This window comes from Morone saxatilis, unplaced genomic scaffold (assembly GCF_004916995.1).
Source record: "Morone saxatilis isolate NCDOM2014 unplaced genomic scaffold, NCSU_SB_2.0 Contig3, whole genome shotgun sequence".
Classification (NCBI taxonomy): Eukaryota; Metazoa; Chordata; class Actinopteri; family Moronidae; genus Morone; species Morone saxatilis.
In genome coordinates, this window is record NW_023339873.1 from 17,478,356 (window position 1) to 17,491,364 (window position 13,009).

A 13,009-nucleotide genomic window follows, 5' to 3' on the forward strand; every position below is an offset into this window, starting at 1 on the left:
TCAACCGAATTACAGACACCAGTGGTTGAACATATAGTCCATTTGATACTCTACAACTCTCGGACTGGCTTTCATCAGCACTGTGTCATTACTGTCTTCACTGTCTGGGCAATTGCTGGAGAGACCCAGGCCAACGCAAAGATGGGTATCTTTCCATTACAGTGCCCTCCTGTCATCCGTTACCCTCATCTGAAAGGTGTGTCTTGCTATTGATTTCCTCCACCTGCCAAAAGCTTGGTGAACAGCTGCTTGGCCGGACAGCCACATTACTCATCCTGGACACTTAGCAGATATCAATAATCAGCCGTTTTCCTCTTCTCTATTTGGAATAACAAGGCCATACATCAGGACCAACAGTCACTTGCTTGCTGCCAAGCTGCTTGAGGCTCCAAAGTCTTTCAGCCCTTATAAGGTGCTTCAGTCTGTGGTTGGACAAGGGAAGCAGGAGATGGGTCTATAGGTTAATAACACGCCCAGCAGTGAAAGCTGCTGTGTCTCTGCGTCGTGTTTATGTTCAGCTGTGAATACCAAGGCATTCAGCTCATTAAGCTTTATTTCTGCCTAAAGCCCAGCCATTACTGCCCTCAAACAACCTCTTGTTATACTGTGACACAGCACTGGGAACACACACACATGTGACATGCACATCGATCAAGTTAAAGACTGTGTCCTTGGACAACCTTGGGTGTATCTGTGTGAGTGCAGGGATGTGTGAGCAAGATACACACAGGTGTGCAGCGCATTGTTCTGTCAACTCAGAGCTAAGCTAGACTCTCTGAAGGTTTGAGGTGTTTGATGATAGCACAGGAGCCGAGATAAAGGCGGTCAAAGCGTCTTACTGCTGGTCGTTAATTACTCCGGATCACCCTGACCTTGAGGATACTGGGTTCACTCGGCTTTCCTGCGCAGAGTCAACTTTCCCATGACACCACCATAAATCTCCTTAAAATAATCCTTTGAATGTTCTGCAGTGAGCATAAAACACTTTTAATGCCCTTTTAAGCAGTTTACTACCTGCCCATCTATGAAATCCTGTCAACCTGGGATAAAAGATTTTGGGAATTCTGAGGGCTTTTCCTTTTCCTGTCCACTCTGAGACAGCTGGAATGTAAGGCTATGATGGTTTTGGTTATCTCCATACTTTCAAATTTGGGGAGAAAATCGGACACCTAGGAATGTTTCAGGAATGAGACCCTTTTGGGGAAATTCTTAAGTCAGTGAAAATGGAGCTGCCCCATAACTAGCCACATCAACATCCATCATACGCTGCAGGGATAAATCATGACACCAAATAGCCTTGATAGTTCAACAGTCTTTACTTACCATAATGAACCCACCTCCATCCCAGAGGGCACTCCGCACCAGCAGGCGACAGAAATCAGGCCACAATGGACCATGATCAAATTGCTCCTGTTGTGTGTGTGCCACATCAGTCTGGTCATCTCCCTGTGACACAGGTTATATGCTTATGTTACATATCCATAGGCTTAAATCCTCCAATGACATCAATAAAAAACTGACATTGTCATTAAATTATGGCCCTCTATATATATCTGAACCACTGTCACTGGGTTCAAGCAGATTATCTCCCACACGGTCTTGAATGGTGCCTGATCGGCTTACATGCTGGGTAATTTCTGATGTTATGGAGGTCCACCAGGAGCACCTGATCATATGGCGCATAACCTCCTGAGATCTTCACCAACTGATGCCCTTGGCCTCAATACCATGCCTGCTGTCACACCTATCCCTCCTGATCGTCAGAGCTCCATTGTGGGACACTAAAGGTCTTCCAACTGCTTTCCAATTGATCTCCAGTCCCAGCTCATCACTGACCCATGATAACCTTGTTAGTAGGACCCGAGGAGACGACACACAAAGGCAGCATCTCCCTTTGGAACTGACAAATGCCTTTTTCTGCTGTTGTTGGAGCAGGTGTCTTTCATATTGTACCTGTCAGCAGGAGATTTATTTATCCCGTTTTGTTTTTAATGTATCTTCCTTTCAGGGCGGCATCTCAGGCTCTGACAAGGAGTGAATGCACGAGAGAATAATACAGGCAGTAACTGTAAATCTTGGCCCAACTTGACTGCACTCATTTCCTGATGAGACACAAGCGTAAATAACTGCCCGCAGTAGCCACATCCTTACCTCACTCCACATCCACCCCTATCCACTGTTTTAACCAATCAATCCCCAATCAATCACTTGCAATCACTGTCAGACGGTAGACAGAGTATTATGGGCTAACCAGACCTCAGCTAGCGGGAGGTTAATGCAGACTCAACTGGGCAGGTTGGTCAAACTAGCACAAATCAATGCTAGCTGTCTCAGCAGAGCAGTGGAGATGAGGTCAGTGCTGCACTGCAAACACAGTTGGGCAATTCTAGATCAATTAAAGCACTGATAAGAGGGAGGGAAGACAAGCAAACGGGACTGCCAGCAGTCTTTGGTAAGTGCAGTGCTACTGATGGTGTGATGATAAAGTTGTGAAGGCTGGCTAGAGGTCAATGTTAGCAGGCTGGGTGAGATTTTGACAAGCTGCAGCCATTGTGTCTGAAGCCTCATAGACAATAATGTAAAGAAGAGAGGCTGATCTTTACACCCTTCTGACTCAGGACCTCATTTGCATGACTGATATCTGAGGTCTTCAGGTGATTACCCAAACCTACAGACACAGCAGGCATGTAAAGATCCCCAGTGAAACAAAACAAAAGTTCTAATCTTGTCTCCTTGTGTCAATTGTTCACTTATCTCTATGTTTAAAAATATTTCTTGAGCATTTTAAATTATTATTTATAAATTATTATAAAGCTTGTTGGTCGTAGTAGCTTCCAGAGCAATATCATAGCAGGAAGATGTGTTCTGATCTCAATTGGCAGAAACATCCTCTTCCTGATCTACTGTAACAATGTAGGTTTCTGTATTACACACAGAAATAAGTCACATTACAGAAGAAATGCTCTAGCTTCCATTTCGTGGTGACTCAGTATTTCAAATAAACATGTGACAGTAAAGTTACATGTCTCCGTTATGACACTTCTGAGCTAAGAATATCTCTCAAGAGTGAAATTTAAATAACCCAGACCCACACCTCAACCCGTTTTCTGAATTATTTAATAACACAAAGATTTTCATGCCAGAGTGACGACCCAGTGCTGGTTCAAAGGGAGCTGTTTTTACGTAACCATGTTTTGATAAACTGGAGGAGGACAAGAAAAGAGAATTGGGGGCAAGAGACAGAGGGGGTGGGTTATAAATAGGTCACAAACACAAACACACTGCAATAATGCTCCATGACAACCCAGCTGCAATGGCAGATGGATAAAATGGAAAACTGGAGCAAAATGACAACCAAATAATAAATCACGCCAAAGCTGAGTGAACTACAAAAAAATCTGATTTTTTCCAGACCGACTTGAGTTGTGCCACCTTATGAGGGGGAAGTCCATCCCTCAGCTGGAGGACCTGCGTCTTTTTTGGCAAACATCTACTTTCCTTATCTGTGATTGACTCTGCAACTGAACCTGCACTCAGATCCCTGTGCAGGAGGGCCTGGAAATTAGAACAACAAATCATCACATGGGTATTATTATAATAAATGTCTGTGTAAACAAGTTAACAGTGCTCTAATCCTAATTGAACCAGGCATGTAACTGTGTGCTACTTTGTTCTTGTGTGTTTAGAGTGCAGTTCAGGATAATCAAAACGGGGAACGAGGAGTCAACAACAGAAGTGAACTGGCAGTTTTTTTCGGCGCAATAAGAGGTGCAGAGTCAATGAATCCATCCCACACACGGCTCATTAAAACACAATGGCCGAGTATCGACTCTAGACATTTATTTATTTTCGCTGGGGGCCTTTTTCTGCTCTCTACCATCTCTGCCCTCAATTCTGGTGTGTGTGTGTGTGTGTGAGAGAGTGTGTGTGTTTGGTAGGAGGGGTGGGGTGCATTGTCACTGGAGAGCAGGCAGGCAGGCGCTCGGTAAAAAGTCAAGGATAATCAAGGTATGACTTCTCCGACAGCTGGGGGAAAGCGTGGCCGAGGCTACAGACGCTGGAGCTAGACTAACCCAAAATGCACACACACACACACACACACACACACACACACACATACACACATATACACAGCGATCACATACTAATCTACACCCCGACTTGCAGAAAAACCCCAAACTTAGTCACACTATCTAGGTTTTACTGCTCCCACACAGATAAATACAAAGATTAATACATTGCCATTTGCAAATTATGATCGCTATTAATTTTCCACTCAGTTTGACATGGTATTAGTCTCTGACAGACGGAACAACAACATGACCTCAGTGACATTAAGCTCATTATGTCTAGACAGAACAAAACGCCATCGAACATCCTATTCTTCTCTCTCCTGGATGAGATTACTGCTGAGGGAAGATACGAGGGGCGTGCGTGCCATCTTTTATTGAAAGATCAGGCCGGGGTGTTGATATCTGATGTCTGAGTCATGCATACAGGCTGGGGGATAACCCTAGAAGCTCTCTCTCTTTCTCTCTCTCTTCTCGGGCTCCCCTTCCCCCAGCCCACGCCAGACCGCCCGCTGAGGCACAGCAGGCCTGCCAGGTCATACTTAACACTAACCACAGCCTCTCCACAAACCACCTCTCTCCCCATCCCCCAACTCCCATCCCCCACCCCGATCTTTGAATCTGCATTACAATGAAGATGGTTGAGGAGGAGGATGGGGGCTATGGGGTTTGAGGAGCGGGGGGACTGATGGGGGGCTTAGAGAGAGTGATGATGTCACAGATTGGCCAAAGAAAAAAAAGCCCCAGCTAGCAAATAACCCAGAACTGAGCTAATGAGTCTGTCTTTGTGAGTGTAGTGGTGGTGGGGGGGTTGCACGCGAGTGGTTGTTGTCGTATATATGTTTTGTGTGTACACTAAACAAACAACACTCATGCTGCCAGCTATTTCTGAGGAGCAGGGGAGATGTCTGTGTGGTACATCACTCTTTTACAACATGAGTCATTCAGAAGTGCTTATACTGTTTCTGATAAGGCACATTTTAGAAGTGTTATTAAGTCCTTAATGCAGGGTGAAGGGTTAAACATTAAACATCAATTCTTGTATTATTAATGTTAGTAAAGTCATTGATAAAAGGTCATGTTACCCATTTTCCATCATTTTCTAGGCCAACAGCAAAAGTTACTGACAGACAACCAGCGGAGTCTTTAGGAAGTCACTGGGCTCGACCTGAGCAGAAAATTGTGCACCATAAAACCAAAAATCTTTTTTTGTTTTGTACGGATAAAACAAACCTGATATAACGTATTTACAGTGATTCTAAACCGTGCTGGTACGCAAATTTTTATTACCTTTGAGTGGCGCTAACCTTGCTGTTTTCTTCTTTCTTCATGCTAAGCTTAGTATTAAGCACACAGACATCAGAGACTCTTAGTTGTTTGCAAACTGATAAGAAGAAGATTTAGCCATTTTTCTATTGTTCGGGCGTGTCAGTATGGACGAGGATCTTGCAAAAACCACTCTTACAAGCTATTGTGGCTTTAGCATGCTAATATTAGCTAATTAGCAGCAAACAAAAGCTGAGGCTAATGGGAATGTCATTTACATTTTGTCGTTCGTTGAACATGAACTTTTGTACAAAATTTAATAACAATCCATCCGATAGTTGTTGAGATATTTTCAGTCTGGACCAAAGTGATGCACTAACAGACCGACATTAGCTACACGGCGGCGCTAGCATACAAAAATGAGTTGACGTGGGTGCACGTAGGACTAGCTAACTAGCTAAAAGCTAGCTAAAAAAAAAAGTGTTATGTTGAAGGAGGATAAACAACAGCCAATGGTAATTTTCATACACTGGTAAAAGTATTATTAAATGTCTTAATAACCATTGGTAAAGGTGGTAGCTACAACCAGTATTAACCCTTTATTAAAGATGGCTGCCTTCTGTGCATTTCAGCATCTGGCCGAGGATGACCCTATAGCTACTGAACCACTCAGACCGGCTCCGTCTTCAGTCTGTTTGGGTTTACTTGTCTTTTCTGTCTCTGAAGCTCTGCGTCTCTCAAATTGTGGCGCGTGTGCTCAGGAAGAGGAGAACAACTGCAAGAAAGCGTGGGAGGGATGAAGAGGGAGAGCGCAGGAGAAAGAGCAGGCTGTGATAATGATGAATGAGATGATGGCACACTGACCTAGTAACGCTGCAGTGCCGTCGCCAGTGGGGATGAGCTGCCATACTACTGCGTACGTCCCTGTCTGACACACACACACACACACACACACACATAATCTGCCCAGCCCCTATCCTCTCCCTCTGCTTTACTCATCAACACTTTCTGTTCTTATTAACCCCTCACCCTCTCCTTTTACTTGTCTCGCCATCTGTTTTATGTCTTCCTGCCTCTACCTGGCCTGCATGTTACTACATACGCAGCACTGGGTGAATTTGCCTCAGATGTTGGAGACAAACAGAGAGAGAGGGACTGAGAGGATGTACAGTGGATGAAACTGAGAGAAGGAATTTATGATGAGGAAGAAAAAATGGAGTCTGACAGGGAGATGGCGAGGGTAAAGGTTAAAAGGAAACCACGCTTCATTTCCCTGTGGTCACAGGGAGGTTGAGAGTCCCGGCTGCGTAAATTGTGGGAGTCAGAGTCATCTCAAATAAACAAGCCAGAGATGATAAGGCAAACAAAAACAATGCCAAAGCCATATCCTCTTCCATTCTGCTCTTGACTGGGTTCCCACCAAACCACGTCCTCCTCCCGCAACATCAGCCGGAGACGTCGATAGAAGCAGTAGTTGCCATGGCAACCGGTTCCGTGGCATGTCTGCACGCACGCAGAAATGTAGGGAGGGGCGTGTCGCGTCATGTCTGCCACCTTAGGCACAGAGAGACGGAGAGAGAAGGGGGGTCGGTTGGGGCAGGGGCAAATCTACACACATCAACATGATTACTGTTGGTTTCCCTCCATTTTTAGAGGTTGTGTTGTGTTTCCAAGCTCCCCTGTGATGTGAGCGACTATTTCATCAATGAGGCGAGTCAAACACACGGGTTAGGCTGAGCAATGGACATCCAGCTACGATCCCTTCCTCCTCCTCCGCCAGAGCCCGACAGACTGATACATCTGCACAAGCCCCCGGTCAAGATGGCTGCCATGTGCAGCTTTGTGGTTGCCTGCTGTTGAGGGCCTTTTTGCAGTCAATAAGCCAGTTGATCGAATTAATTAGCATTACAAAGGGCTTTCTTTTAAGTCAACGCACCCCTATTCATGCCACTGAAGAGGGCTGTGCATCTGATTCTCCTTGTAATTAGGTGCTTGGCAATGCAAATGTTCTGTTTATGCCACATCTTTGCTTAGACGCCACTTTTGAGCCGAATTCAGGGCTGCATTCGCGTTTGTGATACATTAAAATGAAATGTTTTTGTTCTGCAACTCCGTTGGGGCTATATATAATTCACTTTTTGCAAACTTTATTCCTTTATTTCTTATTATAAAACCGTTTTTATGACCGCGTTGCATTAGGTTTTGAAGAATTTGGGCCAGATCAGATGTGCAAAACTACAACAAATTTGGGACCATCAGTGTCTCACAACACTATAGGAAACACACAGGAAACAGACTGCACTCTCTTGTTTTAGTGATTGTGTATGCATGAATTGCTGAGGAACTGAAGAACCCTGGGAAATTACATATTCATCACGCTGATATGCTCAAGCAATCTGTTCAAGGTGACTGTCATAAAGACAACTTTTCTCCTCCCTGAAGCAAAAGTAACCCCAGAGACTTGTCTGATTCTTCTCCGTCGCTCCAGTCCTCCTCTCTTCTCTTTTCTTTTCTCTCACTCTCCTTTCTCCCTCTCTTTCTACTTGTGATGCTCATCAATTGGCTCGCCGAGTGAGAGAGAGAGAGAGAATGGAGGCTTTTAGCAGGATTTGAGAGCTCATCCTGTGTCAGGGCATGAAAAATGGGCAACCACACAAACAGGGGCATTGACCAGCTCAGAGGAAAAGTAGTGTGTGAAGAGGAGAAGAAGCACCATGTTAAACGTGATAGAAATAAGTAGGGAGGCCGAGGCCGGAGGAAGTCCTCCAGCCACAATCCCATTTATCTCAAGGAAATCAGGCCTTGTCATCATGGCAGTGTGTGTACTACAAGTGTGTGTGTTAAATAAATGGTCATTGTCAGGATTCACTGCAGATTCAGCTGGTTTGTTGTTAAGGCTGAGCTGGTGAGGACCACATTAATGAAGGGGGTGTTGAATATACATGTAAAATACTTTTATTAACCTTCTTGATGAAATCATGTCTGCATGCTGAATAGCTGTAGCTTGCAGCCAGTTAGCCCAACTTAGGAAAAAGTCTGGAAACAGCTAGCCTGGCTCTGTCTAAAGCTCATAAAGACCACCTAAGAGCAACTCACACTAATTAACACGCTATATTCCGTTTGTTTAATCCATATAAAAACTGAAGTGTAAAAACAAGGCTGTGTTTCCCCATTCCCAGTCCATGTGTTAAACTAACTGCTTGCTCTTCACATTCAGCATTCACACATGAGGGTATCAATCTAAAGTTGATTGTCCACACTGAAATGCTGAAATTGAAAAACACACTGTGTTGCATAGACCCTAGCTTGAGATGTTACACAATTTAAATCAGGAAGCACTTCTCTGATGTTTTGCTGTTTACAACAAATGGAAAGTACAGCAGGCAACAGCAAATCAGGATACTTCAAAATCTTACACTCATAAGTCAAAGCTTTCAAAAAAGTCTGTATTTTCTTTCCAAGCAATGACAGAGCAGCACCAGTTTCACATTTGACCTTAGATTTTGTTATATGTTTTGTAGTATATAAGCAGTGGTGGAAGTATTAACACTAATACTAACTACTTATAGTGTTTACTTAGTGATGCACTACATTCAATAAAGGTATCGTATAATTTGTAAAATCCTCAAATCTTCCTTGCCCTCATGTTGATTTTGCTGTAGTTGCTCAGAGGGGCAACTCACCATGTTATCATTCTTGTATATTCATGTAAAACCAGCATCAGACTAGAGATCTAGATCTAAATCTAGCAATTTTTTGAGTTGTGTTACAACCTGTTCACTCATTAGCAATAAAAAGTGATAAATACAGATCAGAAACAGAATCAGAATCTTACTTATGGCCCCTTTACATACAGTTCCTGAGTAGTTAACTGTATATGAGTGACAAACCTGAGGTAAACCTGGGCAGAAGTCTCTCTGCAGAGGCCCTGATACCCTGCTGTGAAAGCAACTCTTTCTTGTGCTGATCAAACCAGGAACATCCCTTTGAAATTTGACAACTTTAATGTATAGACCTCATCAGAATGAAGACCGGGTCAGACGTCCCACATCAGAGAGCAACGAAGAATTCCAAAGCCATTATTGAGCTATGCGCCCACTTGAGGTGAGGGTTAAAGACATCATTCAAACATGTTGTTCTCCTTCTTGACTCAGTTCGGGAGAATGTATAGAGTGGTGGTGGTTGGTTTGGAGGGGTGGGGGGGTGCACATTTTAAACGCCTGGGGGTGTATTCCACTGTGGGAAGCTCAGCCCACTGAATGGATGGAGATCATTCTCGGGGCGTATGCATGCCTCGCATACCACTGCTGTGACATGTTTGTGTGAGTGTGTGTGTGTGTGTGGAGGGGTTGTGCTGTGTGCCATCGGATTGGTGGAAACAATGAAAGAAAGAGAGAGGGAGACATATGGAGTCATAAAGGGATGCCTCAGAAGAATACAGGACTTTTAATAAGAGGAAATCATAAATTCCACTTAATGAAGTCCTATAAAGATGACAAGCAGACAGAGTGCCATTTTGTTAACATGGATTCATCTGTGGGATAAATGAGGGCCTTATTGTTGGGAAAAAGAGGATAATTTGGTTAAGGTTGCCAGAATTAAGAGTAACGGCTTGAAAATGAGGCAGCTGGCATATATAAATGCATGTGTGACCCTGTCTCATGACATGGCCGCTCTATGGAAGCAGTCCACTGGCTCTCATAACTCAGCTTAAAACACATGACCGCTGACCTTGCTGGATCACAAGAGGAGCCCATCAGCTTCGGGCTCCCAAAAAAATGCAGTGTCAATGCTGCGATCGTGGGATTCGCTCGTCTGGCCAAGGGACCTCATTACTGGCTGACAGGCTGATTCACTGTCTCCCTGTCTGTGTCGGTGACAAAGCAGCCCCAGTGCCATCGCAAGGTCTCCACTGAGTGCAAGGCTGGCTGTGTGTTATGTAACCAGTTTACTCTTGGAAAGCCGGGCCTGTCACTCAAAGTCAGGCGGAGGCCATTAATGAGTTCCTCAGTGTTTGAAATATCTGATTATCAAGATCATCTGAGGATTTTGACGTCACTCAAACAGTGGTAGATCATGTTAAACTTGAAAAGAAGTTGACATTATCTTTGTACAAAGTGTATGAAGTCTGGAAACATGAGCTTGGGGTATTCTCTGCACTGGTCCCCAGTCTTTCTGACTCTTTAAAGCTATAAAATGTGTATTTGCACCCCTGTATATTAGGAATATCTTGGAGCTGTGAGTAGTTCAAAACAAAAAGTGATCTTCCCTTCCCATATTGGCCGATTTGAATAATTCTCTGAGACCTGATGAGGCAAAACTCTGGTAGTTTACAAGAAAAAAATCCATAAAATTTTTTTTGTGGTTGTCATAGAAATCCCGAACCATAGTTTTGGGAAAAGTGATCTCATGATAAAATACTTTTATTGTGTGTCTGTTATCATAAACAGTGAATTTATGGCATCATTTATAACATTTATAGTATTGTTTGTCCATTTTGGTGTCAAGTTAACATCCTTCTGCGACACTATAAACCATTTATAGATGTTATTTAAATAGAATCCGCATAAAGGGACTTCTCTCTGATTATGATGGTCAGAATAACAGTTTCTTGCAACAAGTGCTGAGTAAGTTTATGAAGAAAGTTTTAAAGGTTTAGAATGCCCCCAAATCTTCCAGACAACTGAAACAGTGGAAAAAGTCTAGCTGAGCAGCAGACTGTTGCAGTGACAGGGGGGTGAAGGAGGTCCGCCCCGCCCCCCCCGGCTGCAGATTGGACAAAGCCTGGCTGACACGCCCATGGGAGGAGACTGTGGTCGATTTTGAGGCGCGGTTGAAATACTCACAGTCTTATCACCGACATCCTTTAATTTGAGCTCAGCCGCCGTGGGGTTCACACTCACAGAAGGGGGATCTTCTCGTTTGCAAAACCTATTAGGGAGAAGGAGAGCCGTCGGATTTTTCACCTCTTTGGGCCAAGATCTTACCCATCCCAGAGCTGGATTTTTAAATCTCAAAAACTCCTCGAGGTTTTTCTTTTTCGATTTTCTTTTTTTGTTCAGATCACCTAAAGGATCCAAAAAAAAAAAAAAAAAATGGGAGCCCAATTGTCCAAGGGTGGAGTAGCTGTTGAGGGGAAAGCCGCCGCCGACCCTGCTGCTGCCAAAGCCAACGGCCAGGTGAGTAAAGTAGGTCCTGATGTGCACAGCATCAGCGGGGAGCCACATGGCACCCAACGCCCACTGGCAGCATGGGTGCCACGGCGGGGCTCCGGGCAGCGATGGGAGCCGAGCAGTTGTTGTTTCACACTCTGCTCTGAGATCAGACCCGCTCCCCTGTTGAGCACACTGCTGTAGTAGACAGGATAAGTTTGAATGAGGCTAAAACAGGTTGTCTGAGATCCAGCGGACCTCCAGCAGAGCGGCCGTCCACTGGCCATGCTCGTCCCCGCTGAGCGCGCCCCCAGACCTGCCTTTTGTTAAATCCCGTCTGCGGCTCCCACGGGGGGGCAATTCAGCCGCAAACTGTACGCGAGAAGGGCCCAATCTGGTCGAAATGTGTGTTTAGACCGTGTTTTCTGTCATGAGTTGGCTGTAGTCGGGGGCGGGATAGTCGCTCTCGCGTCGAACAAAAGATGCGAGGCAAACGGCGCAAAGGATGCAAATGCGCTGTGCTGGAGGCGCATGTTGCGGAGAGGAGCCGGTTCACAGCCCCGAACCCACAACAGCGTCGATTCTCATACAGCTTGACTGAATTAAATACGTTTGCGGATAGGAAATGTGTGCTTTAATGACCAGTGTGTAGTTGCTTATTGTTGAGAGTTGAATGAGTCTGACCCCAGATCAGATCAGGGAGCAGTGTGTGATAGAAAGCGATGCCAGTTCATGAACTTGGAGTTGGCTGAGTTACAGACTTATCTCTCCCTTATCACTCCTACAGCTTCATTGACTGAATATAACCGGATAGCGGCTCTCTCTCTGTGTGTGTGTGTGTGTGTGTGTGTGTGCTGGCTGTAGTCCGGACACACTGAGCTCCTGCAGAGAGCAGTGCTAGATGTGAGCTGCAGCTCTCGGATGAGAGCAGAAACCAGGTTTCACGGGGATTCCTTTGTTCCCCAGCTCGCGGTCTGTGTTGACGTTTAGATGCAGCTCTACTGCCCCCATGTGTCTGCTCAGAGTCGTGCAAACAGCTGTTGAACCCCCCCCCTCCGAACCACTGTCAGGGGCAAGCAGCTTTCCTCAAGTATAACATGGATTAACTATTGGAGTAAATGGGCTAATGCTAATCTGTCAGATCTCTTTAGATTTATTTGGAATATTAGTACACATCTCATCTGCAGTTTATCCAGCTGTGTATGTCAGGGATTTTTTTTCCCCCAGTTCCAGCGGCGATGTGTTGTATTTTGACCCAGTTTGATTACTGTAATCCATGACTAATGAGTTCTCTTCTCTGCAGGAGAACGGCCACGTCAAAACCAACGGCGATGTGTCGGCCAAACCCGACGGGGAGGCGGCCGCCGCGGACGGGAACGGAACCGCCGAGCCGGCCAAGGAGGGCGAAGCCAGCGCCGGGGACGCCATCGAGCCCGCTCCCGCAGCCGAGGGCGAGGCGGTCAAGGCGGAGGGCGAGGCCCCCAAGGACGGCAAGAAGAAGAAGAAGTTCTCCCTGAAGAA

At 45.2% G+C, this 13,009-nt stretch overlaps 1 protein-coding gene across 1 annotated transcript in view; it reads left to right on the plus strand.

The window, feature by feature from the left end:
• Positions 1 to 11,431: 11,431 nt before the first annotated feature.
• marcksl1a (MARCKS-like 1a) overlaps positions 11,432 to 13,009 on the plus strand; it is a 3,121-nt gene continuing 1,543 nt past the window's right edge. Inside the window, exons 1-2 of the mRNA XM_035673724.1 lie at positions 11,432 to 11,515; positions 12,792 to 12,994. Coding sequence (XP_035529617.1) covers positions 11,432 to 11,515; positions 12,792 to 12,994 — 287 coding nt within the window. The remainder of the gene's footprint in view (positions 11,516 to 12,791; positions 12,995 to 13,009) is intronic.